General features: G+C 33.3%; 1 protein-coding gene across 5 annotated transcripts in view; it reads right to left on the reverse strand.

The window, feature by feature from the left end:
• Nucleotides 1–20917, reverse strand: part of VGLL3 (vestigial like family member 3) — a 75950-nt gene that overhangs the window by 31451 nt on the left and 23582 nt on the right. For 4 of the 5 annotated variants that reach the window (XM_074299797.1, XM_074299793.1, XM_074299792.1 and 1 more), the window contains exon 3: nt 13444–13950. In XM_074299797.1, the coding sequence (XP_074155898.1) occupies nt 13444–13950 (507 nt within the window). Of the gene's footprint in view, nt 1–12575; nt 12642–13443; nt 13951–20917 lie in introns of all 5 variants that reach the window. The other variant, XM_074299795.1, reaches the window with a different exon arrangement.

Below are 20917 nucleotides of genomic sequence, written 5' to 3' on the forward strand. Positions count from 1 at the left end.
AAGATACAAAGACTAACCATGTGAAGTGGAATACCTCCTGGCTAGCTCCATAGAAACACCAAGTGGGGACTTCTGGGACTAGCTAGGTGTGGTTGTAACCTCAACCAAAATCACATAAACTTTCACCTCCTGAACTGTTTGTGGAGTCAGGATCTGAGCCCTGGAAGATTCAGAGAACCTTGGCTGATTAGAAATGCAGGGCCCAGATATGCCTCAGAGACAAGAATGTGGGTGAGAAGGAACCAGCATACTCAATGAGTGCAGAGGCCGTGAAGCAGGAATGTGAGCACTTGGTGGAGGGTGGAGCTCTTGGTTTGGGGTTCAAGTCAGGAGGGATAGTTAAAGTGAAGCTAGAGGCACTATCCACCCCCAACGGAGGATTAGAGGTGCTTACTAGAAGTATCTCTATACAATTAGGTATCTTTTATTTAAAAAAAAAAAAAAAAGAATCAACAAAGAAGAACCTCACCATAAAAACATACTTTGAGAACAGGGAAGACCTGGATTCATCTTCAGTAGAGGACACTGAAGTAAAAAAAAAGCTTTTACCCCCAAAAAGTAACGTGAAATTGCTCCCTGCCCAGAGAGAATTTTAGAAGAACTAAAAAAAGAATGTAAAAAATCAAATGAGAGACATTGAGGAAAAACTAAAATAATAATAATAATAATAATAAAAACCATCCAAGAAAAACAAGATTATTAAAAAAAGGTAAACAACTAGAAAAAGAGATACTGAGTCTCAAAGATGAAAATAAGTCTTTGAAAATTAGAATTGGGCAAGGCGAAGCTAGTGAAGCCATGAGAGATCAAGAAATAATAAAAGAGATTGAAATAATGAAAAAACAGAACAGAATGTGAAACATCTTACAAGAAAAATAAGATATCTGGAGAACAGATCAAGAAGACAAAATATGAAAATAATTGGACTGCCTGAAAATTGTGACCAAAAAAAAAAAAAAAAAAAAAACACCTTGACACAATAATGCAAAAAATAATCCAAGAAAATTGTCCTGGAGGTAGACATGAGGGAAAGTAGAAACAGAAAAAAATCCAATGATCACTATCTCAACAAGATCCTTCACAGAAAACACATAGGAACATTATTGTCAAATTTCAAAACTCCCAGATCAAAGAGAAAATTTTGCAAAAAACAAAAAAACCCAATTCGAATGTGCTGGAGCTACAATTAGAATTGTATAGGCTTTATCAGTAGGTACCATAAAAGACTGGAGGTCCTGGAATCATATCTATCATATGATATCATATCAAAAGAAGTAGGCCTAAAACCAAAAATATTATATCCAACAAAATTATCTATAATATTGAATGAGAAAAAAAAATAGGCATTAAATGAACTTGAAGATTTTCAGAATTTTCTATCAAACGCAAACTTTAACACATAAGAGCCAATATATGAGATCAATTTCAAAGGAACTCAACGTGGACAATTTTTTTTTCTTTTACATGAGAAATGAATACCATATGTTTAAGATTGACATCAATAATAGGATAGCTCAAAAGAAAGATTGGGGCAAAGTTAAGGTAAAAATAGTAATCATGTTGACCAAATGAAATGCAAAGTAGAATAGCCATGAAGGCATTAAAGAAGGGAGGAGGGCTCATAGTTCTGAAAACCTATTCAAATCAGGAATGGATTAAATAGGGAACATATTTGGGGGGGGGGGAGGTAGAGTCAAGATAGCAGAGAAGACATGCTACATTTTGAGCTCCCTTACTTACTACTATCCTTACTTACTAATTACCTAATTTAGCCTCAGAAATAGAGCTTGACTGGTAAAAATCCACAAATAATGGGAGTACAACAAATTACCAACCAAAGATAACTTTGAAAATCACCAGAAAAAGTCTGTGTTGATGAGGTGGGAAGAAGCCAGTGCAGGTAGGGAGGCAGACCACAGAGGCTAGCACACTGAGTAGACACAGTCTCCACAGGTGGAAAATTTGCAGGGAGGACTCTACCATGGGTTGGCTGTTCTGCTTTGGTTGCAAAGCAGTAGATCAGCAGAAAAGTTATACAAATGTCAAAGGTAGAGTGTACCCCCCTCAAAAAAATGAGAGTTTAACAGGACCTGGCCACATCCACCCAGCACCGGAAGTGACTCATCAGGGACCACAGTACTCAGTGCAGGGCTCTGCCCAGGGCAGTTGTTTCACAGAGCAGGGTTCTGCTCAGAGCAGTGACACTTCCCCTGCTCAGCCACTCATCCCAGGGCAGCTGCTGTTCTACACAGGGGGGCTCAGCCCAAGGCAGTAAAACTTGCACAGCAAGGCAACCTTCCCAGACTGTTCACAGGACAGCTATTCTCCATATATCCCTGTTCTGTAGAGGAACCTGAGAATCTCCTTGTGCTGAAGGTAGACACTAAGGGCTTTTTTAAAAAAATGAGTATAAAAGCCAAGCAAACTCCAACTATTGATAGCTTCTATACAAAAAGAGAGCAGATTTCCAACCCTGAGGAGACTAATAACAGACAGACCCCAGATAAAACCCCAAAGGGGGATATAATCTGGTCCCCATCACACAAAACTCTCCTAGAAGAAATTACAAAAGATCTTAAAAGAGAGCTAGAAGAAAAATGGGGAAAGGAAAGAGAAGCTCTGCAAGAGAGTATGGAAAAGCAAATAAATAACTGATTAAAAGAAAGATTTGATCAAGTGGAATAAGAAAACAACTTCCTGAAATGTGAAATGGAAAAGGTAAAGAACTCTCAGGGAAACAGAATTAGTGAATTGAAAAAGATAAAGAATTCCCAGGAAAGTAGGATTATATATATATATATATATATATATATATATATATATTGAAATGGAAAAAAAATTCCATAGAGAAAAACAACTCATTTAAAAAGTCAATTGGACATATACAAAAAGAAGTAAAACAACTTAATGAAGAAAATTACTCAATAAAAATCAGAACTGAACAAAGAGAAATGAATAATTCATTGAGACATGAAGAATCAGTCAAGCAAAACCCAAAAAATGAAAAAATAGAAAACATGTTAAATATCTACTTGAAAAAACAACAGACCTGGAAGAGATAATCTGAGGATTATTGGAATTCCTGAAAATTATGATGAATAAAAGAGCCTAGACACTATTTTAACAGGAAATCATCAAAAAGAACTGCCCAGATGTAATAGAATCAGAAGGTAAAGTAAGCATTGAAAGAATTCATAGAACACCTTCTGAAAAAAGACCCCAAAAATAAAAACTCCAAGGAATATTGTGGCTAAATTGCAGAACTATCAGATGAAGGAAAACCTACTACAAGTACCCAGAGAAAAACAATTCAGATACCAAGGAGTCACAATAAGGATCACTCAGGATCTAGCAGCTTCCACTTTAAAGGAACAAAGGGCCTGGAATATGGTATTCCATAAGGCAAAAGAATTATTATTTTTTTTTTTTTGAGGCTGGGGTTAAGTGACTTGCCCAGGGTCACACAGCTAGGAAGTGCTAAGTGTCTGAGACCACATCTGAACTCAGGTCCTCCTGAATTCAAGGGTGGTGCTCTATCCACTGCGCCACCTAGCTGTCTCCAGGCAAAAGAATTTGGAATGCAGCCAAGAATAAACTACCCACCTAAGCTGAGCATTTTCTTCCAGGGAAGAAGATTCAATGAAACAGGTGAATTCCATTTATTCCTAATGAAAAAACCAGAGTTAAACAAAAAAATTTGACCTCCAAATAAAGGATTCAAGAAAAGCATAAAAGATAAAAAGAATTCTTGAGAACTGTATTTCTGGGCATGTGTATAATTTGATTTTACTGTTATAATATTAGAAAAAAAAGAGGAAGCAGAAGTGAAAAAGGGACTGTATCAGAAAAAGGGAAAAGGGGAGATAAAAAGAGGGAAATTACATCACATGAAGAGGCAAAGGAAACCTATCACATCTGAGGGAATTAAGGGAGGGGGAGGAACACTGTGTGAATCTTACTCTCATCAGATTTGGCTTAAAAGAGAAAATATTAGACATATTTGGTTTACAGAGAAACTTCTCTCACCTCATTAAAAAGTGGGAGAGGAAAAGGGAAAAATAAAAGAGTAGGCTAAATACAAGGAAATACAGAAAAAAAAAAAAAAGGAAAAGATATAAGAAAGGGGAAGGGACTCAAAGAGGGTGGAAGGGATTCTAAAGAGAAAGAGCTGTGTGAGGCAAGTGGTGCCCATAAGTTTAATTCTGGGGAGGGGGGTAAAGGGAGAAAGAAAAAGAAAAGTATAATCTGGGGATAGTAAGATAGCAGAAAATACAGAATCAATACTTTTAACCGTAAATGTGAATGGGATTAACTCTCCCATAAAGCAGAGGTGGATAACAGACTGGATCAAAAGACAGAATCCTACAATATGCTATTTGCAGGAAACACATTTAAAGCAGGGTGATACATACAGAGTAAAGGTAAAAAGATTGGAGCATAATGATTCAGGTAAAGTTAAAAAAAAGCAGGGGTAGCTATCTTTATCTCAGATCAAGCAAAAGTAAAAACTGATCTAATTAAAAGATATAAGGAAGGAAACTATATCTTGCTAAAGGGTAACATAGACAATGAAACAATATCAATACTAAACATATATGCATCAAGTGATATAACATCTAACTTCCTAAAGAAGAAGTTAAGCCAGTTGCAAGAAGAAATAGACAGCAAAACTATAATAGTGGGAGATCTCAACCTTGCACTCTCAGAATTAAATAAATCAAACCACAAAACAAATAAGAAAGAAATTAAAGAGGTAAATAGCATATTAGAAAAATTAGGTATGATAGATCTTTGGAGAAAACTGAATGGAGAAAGAAAGGAATATACTGTCTTCTCAGCAGGTTATGGAACCTATACAAAAATTGACCATATAGTAGGACATAAAGACCTCAAAATTAAATGCAGAAAGGCAGAAATAGTAAATATATTCTTTTCAGATCACAACACAATAAAAATTGCATTCAACAAAAAGCTAGAGGTAAATAGACCAAAAAGTAATTGGAGACTAAATGTAATAATCTCATCCTAAACAATGAGTGGGTGAAACAGCAAATCATAGACACAATTAACAGTTTCACCCAAAAGAATAACAACAATGAGAAATATACCAAAATTTGTGGGATGCAGCCAAAGCAGTAATAAGAGGAAATTCTATATCTCTAGAGGCTTACTTGAATAAAATAGAGAAAGAGGAGATCAATGAATTAGGCTTGAAATTTCAAAAGTTAGAAAAAAGAGAAAATAAAAACTCCTAATCAAATACTGAACTTGAAATTCTAAAATTAAAAGGAGAAATTAATAAAATTGAAAGTAAAATAACTATTGAATTAATTAAAAAAAAAACTAAGAGCTGTTTTTATGAAAAAACCAACAAAATAGATAAACCTTTGGTAAATCTGATTAGAAAAAGGAATGAGGAAAATAAAATTGTTAATCTTAAAAAATGAAAAGGGAGAACTTTGCATCAATGAAGAGGAAATTAGAGCAAAAATTAGGAGTTACTTTGCTCAACTTTATGCCAATAAATTTGAAAACCTAAGTGATATAGTTGACTACCTTCAAAATTATAGGCTGCCCAGATTAACAGAGGAAGTAAATTGCTTAAATAATCCCATTCAGAAAAAGAAATAAAACAAGCTATTAATCAACTCTCTAAGAAAAAATCCCCAGGACCAGATGGATTTACATGTGAATTCTATAAAACATTTAAAGAACAATTAACTCCAATGTTATATAAACTATTTGAAAAAATAGGGAATGAAGGACTCCTACCAAATTCTTTTTATGACACAGACATGGTACTGATACCTAAACAACTTAGGTTGAAATAAAGAAAAAAAAATTATAGACCAATCTCCTTAATGAATATTGATGCAAAAATCTTAAATAAAATATTAGCAAAAAGATTACAGAAAATCATCTCCAGGATAATATACCATGATCAAGTAATATTTATACCAGGAATGCAGGACTGGTTAAATATTAGGAAAACTATTAGCATAATTGACTATATAAATAACCAAATTAACAAAAGCCATATGATCATCTCAATAGATGCAGAAAAAGCATTTGATAAATTCCATCATCTATTCCTAATAAAAACACTTGACAGTATAGGAATAAATGGGATTTTCCTTAAAATAGTCAGTAGCATCTATTGAAAATCATCAGTAAATATCATATGTAATGGGGATAAACTGGAACCATTGCCAATAAGATCAGGAGTGAAACAAGGTTACCCACTATCACCAATACTATTCAACATTGTATTAGAAATGCTAGTTTCATCAATAAGAGTTGAGAAAGAGATTAAAGGAATTAGAGTAGGTAATGAGGAAACCAAATTATCACACTTGGCAGATGATATGGTGGTATACTTAGAGAACCCCAGAGATTCTACTAAAAAGCTATTAAAAATAATCTACAACTTTAGCAAAGTTGCAGGATATAAAATAAACCCACATAAATCATCAGCATTTTTATATATCACTAACAAAATCCAAAAGTTAGAGTTATAAAGAAAAATTCCATTTAAAATAACTTTCCATAGTATAAAATATTTGAGAATATACCTGCCAAGGGAAAGTCAGGAACTATATGAGCAAAAGTACAAAACACTTTTCACAAAAATAAAGTCAGATCTAACCAATTGGAAAAATATTAAGTGAATTTGATAGGTCAGGGAAAATATAATAAAGGTGACAATACTACCTAAACTAATCTATTTAGTGCTATACCAATAAGACTCGCAAAAAACCTATTTTAATGACCTAGAAAAAGCAACAAAATTTATCTGGAAGAACAATTGGTCAATACTTTCAAGGGAACTAATGAAAAAAAAAAAAAAAAATGAAGGTGGCCTAGCTATACCAGATCTAAAACTATGTTATAAAGCAGCAGTTACCAGAACCATTTGGTATTGGCTAAGAAATAGACTAGTTGATCAATGGAATAGGTTAGTCAATAATTTTAATAAACTAGTGTTTGGCAAACCCCACAACCGTAGCTTTTGAGATATAAATTCACTGTTTGACAAAAACTGCTGGGAAAACTGGAAATTAGTATGACAGAAACTAGGCATTGACTCACATTTAACACTACACCAAGATAAGGTCAAAATGGGTTCATGATCTAGGAATAAAGAATGAGATTATAAATAAATTAGAAGAACATAGGATAGTTTACCTCTCAGAGCTGTGGAAGAGGAAGGAATTTGTGACCAAAGAAGAACGAGAGATCATTATTGATCATGACATAGAAAACTTTGATTATATCAAATTAAAACCATTTGTACAAACAAAACTAATGCAGACAAGATTAGAAAGGAAGCAATAAATTGGGAAAACATTTTTATAATCAAAGGTTCTGATAAAGGCCTCATCTCCAAAATATATAGAGAATTGACTCTAATTTATAAGAAATCAAGCTATTCTCCAATTGATAAATGGTCAAAGGATATGAACAAACAATTCTCAGATGAAGAAATTTAAACTATTTCTAGCCATATGAAAAGATGCTCCAAGTCATTATTAATCAGAGAAACGCAAATTAAGACAACTCTGAGAAACCTGTCAGATTGGCTACAATGATCGGAAAAGATAATGTGGAATGTTGGAGGGGATGTGGGAAAACTGGGACACTGATGCATTGTTGGTGGAATTGTGAATGCATCTAACCATTCTGGAGAGCAATTTGGAACTATGCTGAAAAAGTTATCAAACTATACATACCCTTTGATTCAGCAGTGTTACTACTGGACTTATATCCCAAAGAGATGTTAAAGAAGGTAAAGAGATCTGTATGTGCAAAAGTGTTTGTGGAAGCCCTTTTTGTAATGGCCAGAAACTGGAAATTGAGTGGATGCCCATCAATTAAAGAATGGCTAAATAAGTTGTGGTATATGAATGTTATGGAATATTATTATTCTGTAAGAAATGACCAGCAGGATGATTTCAGAAAGGCCTGGAGAGACTTACATGAACTGATGCTGAGTGAAATGAGCAGGACCAGAAGATCATTATATATTTCAATAACAATTCTATATGATGGTTAATTCTGATGGACAATGAGATGAACCAAATCAGTTCCATTTGTTCAATAATGAATAGAACCAGCTACACCCAGCAAAAAGAACTCTGTGAAATGAGTGTGAACCACTACATAGCAACATCCTTCTGTTTTTGTCCCCCTGCATTTTTTATTTGCTTCATTGATTTCCTTCACAGGTTAATTATGCATTATTTCCGATTAAGTCCGATTATTCTTGTGCAGCAAAATAACTGTATGGATATTTAAACATATATTGTATTTAATATATTTAACATGCATGGGTCTACCTGCCATCTAGGGGAGGGGGTGGGGGAAGAAGGGGAAAAGTTGGAACAGAAGGTTTTGCAAGGGCCAATGCTGAAAAAGTACACCTATGCATATATCTTGTAAATAAAAAGTTATAATAATAAAAAAAAATTAGGGAACATTACATATATAACATGAAGGGTATAGCACCTTCCAAAATCTATAAATAAACAAGGATGGATAGATGGGGAAGCAAAGGATATGGGTAAAAGTCAAGGGAAGAATCCACAAGTGGGGGAAGTTAAGTAATAGGAAGTCAAGTTAGGAGCAGAATTAAAGCAGAGTCAGCAGTGATAGGAAAGACTTGTGTGTGTACATATATATCTACATATTACATATAAATATATACTTTCTTAAGTATAGCCTACCTGGAGATAGTGAGGACATTAAAGGGGGGGGGAAGAGAATAAAGTAAAAAAGGTACACAGCAGAGAACATATATATATATATATATATATGCTTTCTTGATTTGGCAATTTGTTGTTATATATTCTTAGTCCTTCCTGATGTTCTGTTCTGCTGGGGTTATTACTATGTTTTCTTTTGTTTTGTTTCATTTTATTTTATATTTCTTTTCTGTTTTTCTTTTTTTTTTATTGTTTTTTTTAATAAAATAGATTTTTTTAAAAAGAAGATTCTATATCTGAAAACTCTTCCTAATGTTCACTGGTCTTCCTTGCTAAGATTATATTTGCTCCTAGCATCAACATTCTCTATAAGCAATGTACAGACATTCCCAGGCAATATCATCCATGTTAGAGTTCTGGATAAACTCATTATATATAGTTGCATTAGTCATCTCTCATCTGGAAAATTGATTTAAAAATTCTTCTTAGATTCTACCATTCAATTCTTAATTATTTCTGTTTCCCTTATAAATTCTGGACAAGTTTTCTATAAGCCTCATTAATAGCAGAACTCAATTTGATTATTATCAAAATCTTCTAGATATATGTAACTTATGGTAGGCAGTAAAAAATGAATCTTCAAATTTCTGAGAGCAAGTAGTGATCTCTAAGAGAGACTTAAATTTAAATTCATAAACTTATTGAGAATGTTTCCTTAGCTCTGTGGTAATGCAAAATAAGAAACTAAGTTAGTACAATAATTTAAAATTGATTTAATTTTGGTAGTTCTGTAACATTCGGTCAGTAAGTGATCTTCTGGATTAGTTTTTAGCAACAGTGTCAACTTTTCCATTAGGGAGGATATTTAAAAGATGTCCCACAGAAATAAATATGCCATGAATAAATTATAAAACTTATGTGCATCTTTTCATCACCATCATCCACTTTTGTATTAAGGATTTTAGTATTTTATCAATTATTTCCCTGAATATTTCTGCTCTAGATCCCACTCCTAGAAAAATAAAGATCACTTAACTGTGAAGATGCATGATTCTATCTGTTTCCCAAGTTTCTAGCCTTTTAACCTATAAAAAGTTTCCCTTTATAGTTATAATTCCATTTCATCCCAATTAATTCAATAAGAATTTATTAAGGAGAGAGGCATTGTGATAAGCACTTGAGAACACAAGATGAAAAAATGATATTCTTAAGGAGTTTACTCTTGAGTGAGAAAAATGAGATATGTATATACAAATAAATGTAATGGTTTAATACTTCAAGGTCTAATAATCTGATTGTGTGAATAAACCCCTCCCCCACAATTTTATGGTTATGATGCTTGTCTGTTGTGATAGACAAAGAATTCATAATCACATTACAACCTACATATAGTAGTTTGTTGGACTTGTACCAAAAGTTTTTACAGTTTGGTAAATTCTTTCAAAAAATGTTTCTGTTTGCATAATCCAAAGAAACTACAGTTATCTCTGTAGCACAATGAGATATAGTGGTATAAAATTTTAGTAGATTCATCTCAGATGATTAAAAGAGGTCATAACAGTGAGAGATATTCGAGGAAGGAAGTATGAAATCCACCTAGAAGTGGGGAAAAGGAAGAGAAGAAGTAGTATTTGGTTGACTCATGAAGAAAGAGTAGGATTCTAATATAGAAAATGCCATTCATAAAAAAAGAAGTTAATTACTTGAGAAAATGAATTTTAGAATTTATCAAATTCATATCTCAGAGAGTGAAACATTTCATAAAAATAATAATCTATAAAAAATATAACCAAAATTTTAATTCAGGTCTCTACAACTTATTTCGACAATAGTCCTGTCTGGGTAAGAACAGAAATGGTTTAAAGTTTTTAAAGCAATCTCCATTATAACCCTGTGACTAAATACTATTTATTCCATTTTACATAAGAGAAAACTGAGGTTGAAAGAAATTTGTCATTTAAGTAACAGGGTCATTCAACTAGTTCAAACTCATTTCTTCTTGATTCCAAGTCTACATCTCTATATTTGGCAAGCACTAATGATACTTCTAAGAATTTTTTATGCAGCTATCAACTAGAAAACTTTTGCTAATGATATGAAGATATGATGAGGAGTCAGAAGAAATAGAAATGTATTCAATTTTATCTTTTAAATTCAAAGCTCTTTAACTTGATTGTAGGTGGCAATATAGCTCTTATTTTGGTATGGACATCCTAAATAGGAAGTTTCCATAAAATAATGGTCTGTGCATTGAAATATGACTTGCCATTTAAACAATGTTTTTCATCTTTTTCTTTACTGAGGGATGAAAGCATCCCTGAAATACTGGGGAGAAAGATGAATAACCTGACTGTTGCTAAAATAACACAAGAAAAATAAATCTGTGGTTTTCTAGATGAAAATGGAATATTGAGCAATGAACAGCTTGTGTTTACAAAGAAAAAGAATCACATAATAAAACATGACTGCCTTTGCTCTTGGTTTATAATAAAAAGTAGTAGAAGAAGGGGAAGATGTAAAATAAATGTAGCTTGCATTTTAGAAGATAGAAACAATTAAAAAAAATTTAAATTACTTGAAAAGTTCATTAAAAGTGGCTTGGATATGAGCCACCACATGGTTTACACTAGGTAATGGAATGGCAATAAAAGTAAGTAAGAATGTCATACCATTTCACTGAAGAAAACTGTCTATTCAAGTCTCCTTAAGGATGAGTGCAGATCAGCTTTATTGAATATCTTTATTCAGAAACTGGAAGATATATATTTGGTTCTATTCTTTTCATAATACATATTATATCATTTTCAGAGAGAATTTAGTTATACTAAATTAAGAAGCAAGTGGGATTTGAATATACATCATCTCACAAAGTATGGTGCTCTGTCTTATGAAAAATAAAAAGACAGACAAAAAATGTTCTTTCCTTCTTTCTTTAGAAGGAATGAATTAGAGACTAGAGTGACAAAATTAACTAATGTATATGTAATAATGATACAACTTGTCAGGAAATATGTGATTGGAGAACCAGTGATAGGTTTATAATGAACTACCTATCCAAATTACAGAAAAAAATAAGAAAAGAACAGAGTAGTTTCAAAAATGGAAAGTTTTAGATTCTGAAAATGAATTTCTAATGCATCACAAACTATTATATCTGGTATCAAATACAAAATACAATTTCACTTTAAAGCTCTTTATAACCTAGCCCCTACCTAACCTTTCTAGTTTTCTGGTATTTTAATCCTTCCCTCTAATATCAAGTAATACCATTGACTTCTTTGCTATTATCTGCACTCCATTTCCTGGCTCCATAGGTTATCATTAGCTGTCCTTCATGCCTAGAATGTTTTCCCATCTTACTTCTACCTCCTAGCTTATTTTTCAAATCTTAGCCAAAATCTCATTTTCTGTTCAAAGTCTTTTCTGTGTGTGTGTGTGTGTGTGTAAGTGTGTACGTGTGTATTTTTTAATCTTGTATATACATAGTTACTTGTATATTATCTTCTCTATTAGAATGTGAGATCCTAAAGAAGGAGCTATTTTTGCCCTTTTTTTGAATTCTCAATACTTAATATTGCCAAGAATATTGTAGACATTAATAAGTGTTTACTGACTGTTGACTTATAAAAACAAAACTTTAAGACAATCTAGAAATTAGACCCAAAGGATGATCTACTATTTTATATATGTATCTTTTCAGCCTCTGTGAGCTATGATCCAAAGTACACAAAATTAAAAACATTACATGAAGAAGTGTTTGAACCTTTTATTTTTTTCTAAGTGTTGGTAACAAAGTTCATTGTATCCTGTATGCCAGGCCTGCAATCATAAAGATTTATCTTCCTGAGTTCAAATTTGGCCTCAGACACTTACTAGTTGTGTGATCCTGAGCAAGTCACTTAATTTTGTTTTCCTCAGTTCCTCATCTGTAAAAATGACCTAGAGAAGGAAATGGCAAATTACTCCAGTACATTTGCCAAGAAAACCTCAAATGGAGTCAAAAAGAGTCAGACATGACCAAAATATTCAATAAACATTCTTCTAGGTCTGGTGTTAGAAAGTAGAAGGGAAAGAAAAGTAGGAGAAAAGATAAAAAATGAATGATGGACAGAAACAGAGAGGCAAAGCATAGTAAAGAAAATGAGACTAGAAAACAATTTCACTCCTCAAATGTATTTTCTGTCTCTTTTTAAAATAGTAGACAGTGTTATAGAAATATTGTGATTACTTATAATGAAAAAAGTCTGTACATGCTGAAATGAATACAGAACTCAGAAAGGAAGAAAGAAGAAAAGGAGAGACACTGGCATTTAACAATAGCTGAATGTTCAACATACTCTTCTATTATCATCTCTGAATAATTTGTGTAATTATAGAAAACACCAGCTACAGAATCACATGAAGTTAGAAAAGTTTTCATATTGTATAGAAATATAAGTCATCTAGAAATTCTAGGACAGCACTAAAGATCGAGGATCAGATCATTTGTATAAAGGAATGGCAGCAAACATAGTATCTTTTTTAAAAATCATATGGCCACAAGTTGCTCACAATACAAATTCCCTAAGGAATATAAGAATTCTTATGGGGAGTGGTATATATTTAAAAAGAAACTAGCATAAGTTAATACACATATATGGAATATACCATAAGAAAGAAGTACTTCACAGTATTCTTTTAATTTGTTCTCCTTCCTCCCCCTTTACATACTTCCTGGCAAGAAGATAGAAAACTGTCTTACCTGAATCGAATCCAAAATTTGGCACAATGTCCACTGTTCCATGAAAGGCTCCAGACCATGCTGAGGTAGCAGTGCTAACAGTAGTAGGATCTGTCTTTGTGATGTCCTGGGGAGCAGGAATCCTGGCTGTATGGACTGAAGGCATCAGCAAAGAGCCATAGCGCGGATCCAAGTGGGAGCTGGCAGAAGGGTGGTGATGGTGGTGCATGTGCGGATGGGGACGATGGTGATGCATGTACACATCATGCATGTGTGTGTATGACGGGCTCACCTGAGATGTCAGTGGATAGTGCCAGGACTCTGACACAGGAGGGGGTGGAGGAGGAACAGTCTGATGCAAATTGTGTCCTGGCCAGGGACCAGGATCAGATGCTGCAAAGGTGCCTGGTGCAGTGACCGAGAAGTCAGGGTGAACTCCACTTAAACAGGGCCGAGGTGGAGGCTGGTAAGAGCTGGTCCAAAATGAAGTTGGGAAACTACTCCTCTGGCTTGAAAGAGTTGAGCTGTCTTGAGAGCAGAGGGGAAAAATTTACATAAGTTTCAGTTCTTGAATAAATCTATCTTTACTTGTTCACCAATATTTTAAAAATATTCTTTAATTTCACTGATTCATTATTTTTTAACTTTCATCCAATATCATTTTACAAGTAAATATTATTAAGTATTCCTCTTTGCATTCAAGAATGGATTAACATTAAACATATCTTGTGGCTCCACAGCCACTTCAATTTGCATTGTTTTTCTTCCCTGGACTTGTGACTTTTGCTGCCATGTTCTATATTGAAGTGTACAAGTCCTGCATTTGAAACATTATTTGTATCCTCTTAGGTATTCTTTGCTGCCATGAGGTGAACTATGCATCTAGTTCATAGTCCTATGCCTTTAAAAGTTTGAAACACACACACACACACACCCACACACACACACACAAACACACACACATTATTTATTCAAACAGCTAAATAGTTTTCTTTAAATTGGTCCTGTACTTTTAACTATGCATGAAGCTTCCACATAGAAACTACCTCTCCAGGTAAAAATCAGGAACTTAGAAGCTTTAGAATAATGGTTCTCAATTTTGTCTGTAATTAGTGGAATACTTCCACTTTGAAAGAACACTTGTAGAAAAGCTCTCTAAAATGATTATTTTAATGAACATTAACAAACAATATAAGGTTCTTTAAAAAAAAAAGAAGAAGAAGAAAAATAATTTGGAGTGATCCATATCCTGGGAGCACAGTTTGAGAAACACTAATTTTAACAGTATTAACTGAAGGCATTAAGAGATCAAATGACTTACCAGAGTTACAGAGCCAGTATGTTTCAGATGAAGGACTTGAGTCCCAAGATTTCTGATTCCACTATATCATTTCTATCCATTATATCATATTATTTCTCAATTTTTAAGTTAAATTTTACCTCTAAATTTAAAATGGTAGGTTGAAAGAAACTATAAAATTCATCAATTATACCCATTTTTAAACAATAGATTGTTATTGACTTGACTTGAAGCATTATTGGAAAGTTAGGATTTGAGCTGAATTTTAGAAAGAAGTCAGGATTGCAAAGTGGATATAGAAGGATGAAAGTTGTTCTAATTACATAATTCCCTTTATGCTAGTACATTTTATTTATTAATATCTTCCATTTATCCAGGATATTTATCCTTTATTATTTGTACATAGTTGTTTACTGTGAGCTGCTTGAGAGCAGGGACAATTTTTAGCCAGCTTTTGTTTCCCTACACACAATAGAAATTTAATACATGCTTGTTGATAAAGCTTCTTTCTAAATGCCAGTTACAGATTGTTTCTATGTATAGGGTGCTATAAAACATTGAACCTCTATCTATCTATCTATCTATCTATCTATCTATCTATCTATCTATCTTACTCCAATTGATGCATCTTCGTTTTTGTCTAGTGTTTTTCAAAATGAAATCTAGGATCACTAAGGGCTTTATAGGAATTATTAAGTATTCAAAGATTTGAGATTCCAAAGCAGTGTTTAATATTTCTGAGTTATACACTATTTAAACCTTAAACACTGATATGGTCCTAGAAGTGCATATTACATATACAGGTTAATAAGATCTTGATAACTAGGTGGGGTTGCTATAGAAAGCCTGGAGTACTGATAAGATTATAATACTCCCTGATGGGTACTGAAGGAAATTAGCTCAGCTTTATGAAATCTTAGGAAACTCCACCCTACTATATCCAATCAGAAAGCCAAGTTATGATGTCAAATCCTTAAGGTTTTACATCATACATGTTTATACACATATGCAACATGTGTATGTCATGCATGTATGTATATGCAACTAATGTGTATGTGGGCATATGCACATTATAAATATATACCTAAATCCTCACATACATACATTTATTTTATATATGTTAACAAAACTTAATATTAAGTCAAAAACACAATCAACATACATTATTTTGTGATTTCTAAAAACCTAGATTTTTAAGTTATGTATAAAGAATTAGGCTTGCTTTTAAGTATAAGATTTAACATGGACAGAATTTGAAGAGTAGGTAGAAACGCCTCACTTTGAGAGTGTGGGCTAACCTAAAATTTCATTGTTCTCTTTATATTTTAGATCTTATAGTTTGATTACATTATTACATTAAGAATAGAAATCTATTTTTTTTTTAAATCATTCTGTGAAGAATTTGAAGTTTGCACAGTCAGTATGTCTCTTGAGTTTAATATAAAGTTGCAGGAACATATGCAATCGTTTTTTCAAAAAATGCTGATGTATTTTATAACTGAAAAAAAAAATTCTTGGAAAACAAATTATTTAAGAACAAGTCCATGCTTCAGAAGCATTATTTGTGATTCTGTTTGCTTAAGAAAGTACATAAAGTATAGTGATACAAAGAAACACATGGAGTATTTTGTTTCTTGCCTGGGAATCAGTGTGCTTATATGTGTATGTAAATATTTTTATTATATGGATTTTGCTTATATGTTCTTAATCACAGACACATTTGTTAAATGGAAACTTATCCCAAAAGGGCATAAAATAAGTTATTTCTGTACAAAATTACTTTTCATTTTAGAGATGGCATTTCAAAGCCTGCTAATAAGGACACTGCACAAAGGCTTTGGGCCTTAATGTTACTCAAATATTTAGAACTCTTTAAAATTCCATAATTCTATTTTAAACATCATATTTTGTTTGGTTTGTTTTTGGACAAAAACGCCCACTTTTGGTTCTTTATGAAACGATATGGAAGTTATTTAGGCTTCTAGAGCTTTCACAGTTTTCTAATCTTCAAAATGAGAGGTCTGTGCTAAAAGATCATAAAAAGGGATAATAACTAGGTCCAGTTTGGGTCATATTTGTTACAGAAATCCATCTAAGAATTAACATTTGGGGTGCTTAATTGTTGAGGAACTTCTTAGTTTAATCCTTAATGTGTACTCAAAAAAAAAAAGTCAAATTTATTCTGGGTTGCAATGACAATTTTTAAAAGCAGTTATTTTACCAGGAGAAACAGCTCTAAAAACATAAAATTCCCACTGAAAAGGTAAAACAGATATCAGGAGTGGTAAATATGAAATAGATTTGGGAGAGGACATAGCAAGGAAATGGGTTTTTAACAATTAACAAGGGAAAAGTCAAGTTCCCTAATGGAACTCACAATTAAACAGGAGAAAGGGAATAATCCCTGAGATGGGAGCATGCCATTAACTGGCAGGAATAAATTATTAATCCTAAAAGAATTAGCTACAACAAGGAGAAAAACACCATGAGGTATTGGGGCTAACCTAAAAGAAATTCAGCAAACATGACAAGGCCATGGACAGATTTATAGGAAAATTTTAACCTTAGGGGTTTGACATCATAACCTGGGCACTGTGATTGAAATCAGTAAGGTGGTTTCTCTTAAGACCTCCACAGGGATGATACCTTAAAGCTGTGCTGATCCCCTTCAGGGCCCTTCCCAGGTCTCCTCAGGGAATATTATAATCTTATCAGTACTTCAGACTTTCTCTACTCCAGGTTAGTAATCCAGGACACTGTCAATATTAGTTAAGAAATCTATGACAAAGCATAGAAGAGATCCTGAAAAGTCCTACCCAAAGTTTTTATTATAAATATAATTCTTAAGAATCTGAGAAATATTCTTCATTTGCTACAAAACTTTTATGGGTCTATATTCTCATAGCACAGAGGCTTGCTTAGGCTGAAGCAAATTTCAACAACTCCCTTATTTCCCAGCCTTGGTGATTCTTATCTAAGTATTTCTAAGTATCCATTACAAAGGACATGCCTAATATCCTGGAGGCCTTCCTCAAATTCTTTCAGTTTTATGGGAACTATGAACAGCATTTTGTGGTCCATTTTGCCTACACTAGATACATGATATGATTCCCCTACCCCCCCACACTTCATATTGTTAATAATGTCCTTTTGGTGAAGGGGAAAGGTCACTACTTACATTCAAGCCATCTATGCTAATATGCAGTATGCTATTTGTGCATATTCACTAGGAATATGTTGACATTTGCAATTCTAGTTCTAAGATCAAAACATTCCATGAATTAAAGTGACATCTTGTCAATATGAAGATATTTGTGAGGTTTTTTTTTTGTTTGTTTTTTGTTTTTGTTTTTTTTTTTTAGTTTTTGCTGTAATAAGTAGTTTGGGATCATTGATAACTGGGCAGTTTCTCAGAAGAGATTCAACCATATCTCCTCCTCCTAGGAAATTCTAGACACTAATTCTACACATATTCATTAAATGCAATATTATCAGATTTCATTGGAAAACTGCCATTCTTAAGGAATTTTTCTTCTAGAGACTACAAAACATGTTCTATGATCTAATGAAAGTTTTGAGTTTGTTTCCCTTCAATACCAAATCTGTTGAGTTGAACAAAATTATCTCTTTGGTCCTATTTGTCAAATAAACGTGTATGAATTTAACATCTACATTTTAAACATGCTGTTTGAGGACACTTTTACTATACTGAAACCTTTCATTGAAGTTTTTTCTAACCCCCAGAATAAGCTGCTAACACTGAATTTAAACCAATTATTTCATGATTGGTCTTCAGCAGGAATTATTTTCTGTACTATAGATGAAATCATTTGTATTCTAGCCTTCCTGGAATTTCTCACCTGTATTCAGGTGTTTCTAAAGATAAGGTTTAGAATTGGGGTACCTAAATGAAATTAGGGTTTAATTGAGGTCTAGTGGCAGGTGGGGGTACAGGAAGTCAAATAGAGCTCCCCGCAACCCCTTTGGATTCGACGCAAGGATACAGAGTTAAATAAGGTCTAGTGGCAGTGCAAGAGTTCTCTGTAAAGGAATTTACAGACCCGAAAACCTAGATTGATAAAAGAGATTTATTATGGGGTTTGGAAGTAAAGTCTAGTTAGTAAAGTAGAGATAAGAGGGCAACGGAACCAGTGTTCCAGTGGGCAGAAATCCTTGGTGTCAGGCATAAGGCTGACATGTTTGGGATCTCTGGCAAGAGAGGGCTCCAGTCTGGCTCTTTTATAATAGGGGCTTGTGGGTGGAGTCCCAGGTTGGCTCCTGTCTGGGTTAGAATTTGAATTGAATTCAATGGGTTTCGGGACTGAGCTGTCCCCCATCCAGATAACAAAGAAGAAACTGTTTGTACTTGGATGGAATCCCTTCCCTGAGGCAGAGTAGAAGGTGGTTTTTTCCTTTAAGGATTTTTCAGAGTTTTGGGGTTTCCTCTTCATTCCCTCCTCAAGCAGTCAAAACTTAAAGTTCATTTAAAGGAAAAAGACTTGGGGCAGTGTCCCTTACTAAGGCAGAGTTAAAGGAGATTTTCTCCTTCAAGGATTTTCAGAGATCCAGGGTCCCCTCTTCACTAAGTAAATCTTTTTTTGCAAGATCATCTCCTCCTCCCTCAAAATATAAAGATATTCAGGGTATTAGTTACTTTTCTTATATATTCAGCAAGTTATAATACTTTTTCAGCAACCTGATGAATCACTGAATCACAGCAATTTTCTTTTCTTTCTTCTTTATTGGAATGTAAAATACCCATTTATTTGCAAAAAAAAAAAAAAAAAAAAAAAGTCTAAATTAACAAACACCAGTGAGTAGAAGGGAATAAAATGCTTTGAAAGAGACTTTGAATTGCCCCAAGTAATGAAATGTAATCAATCATTTCATAAGTATTAAATGTCTGTTATGTGCAAGATAGACATTAATATAGTGTCTAATTCAATTTGATTCAGTGTCTATGTATAAGCGATAGAAGTGGCAGAGCTAGTCACAGAGATAAGGAAGACAAAAAAAGAAAAAGGAAAGTAAGGAAATAATTACTTTCAACTAGGGAGGAAGTACAGAATTGTATATAGATAAAGAATTTTTTGGTGGAGTCCATCTTGTAATTTCATGTATCTGAGGAATTTTTAGATTAGAAAATGTTTAGAATAGAGTAGAAAAATTTTAGAGTAGTCTACTGATGTAGACTAGCAATTTATTTATAATTTAAGACTCTTAATAACTTGGGGGGTAGTAGCTTGCTAACGTCATAGGGCTACTACATCAGAGGTAGGCCATAACACATTCTTTTTGATCAAGGCCAGTCCTCTTCTATCCATAAGAAAGCAAAATCAAAGATAAAGCACCAGCCGCAGGGGTGGATCAACTTTGAAGGAAATTGAGATTCTAGTCAGTAGAGGTGAAGAGGGAGGGAATTATATTCATGAGAAAAGCTACATAACAAATATTCCAGTTGTCCTAGAAAGTTGCCTAGAGCACAGAGAAGTAAGTGATCTTATCAGGATCCCATAGCCAGGATATCTCCCAGTCAAGACTTGAACCCATTTCTTCTTGACTTTGAGGCTGCTCCCCTATCCACTATAGTATGCTATCTCTCTAGTATTCATAGGTAAAAAATGTGAAAAAACTAGAAAGGGAGACTGAAGCTGGATTTATGAGACCTTGTATGCCAAATTCAGAAACATGAATTTTATCCTAGAAGTGACACTAAAAAAAGAATGACACTAAAAAGAGAAAAGTAAGGCATGGTTAGATCTACACTTTAGGAAGCTTATTTTGGTAAATGAATAAAATTACAAAACCCATGAGTAATAAAACCTATGAATATTCAAGATGAGAAAATCCCCAAGTTACAAAACTCTACAATTACAAATCAGAGAAACATATGGTTTCAAAAACTCAAACTTTTGACTGATCTCAAGACAGTTCTCCACTTAATAATATATTTATGTCCTCACTATAGAAAAATCTATACCACTTCAAAATACTTAAAAGAAAATTCTATAACTCAGCATTTGGCTAGTATCTTCTTTTTAGCATATCATAGATGTTATCACCAACATATATCTGTTGAGCATTTTGAATTGAATATAATTCTATTAACATGTGTATTAGGAAAGCTTAAAGAGTATAAAGATGATTAAGATATCATAATCCTGACCTCTTGAGAACCTACAAACTATAAAACAA

This window comes from Sminthopsis crassicaudata, chromosome 3 (genome assembly GCF_048593235.1).
Source record: "Sminthopsis crassicaudata isolate SCR6 chromosome 3, ASM4859323v1, whole genome shotgun sequence".
Classification (NCBI taxonomy): Eukaryota; Metazoa; Chordata; class Mammalia; order Dasyuromorphia; family Dasyuridae; genus Sminthopsis; species Sminthopsis crassicaudata.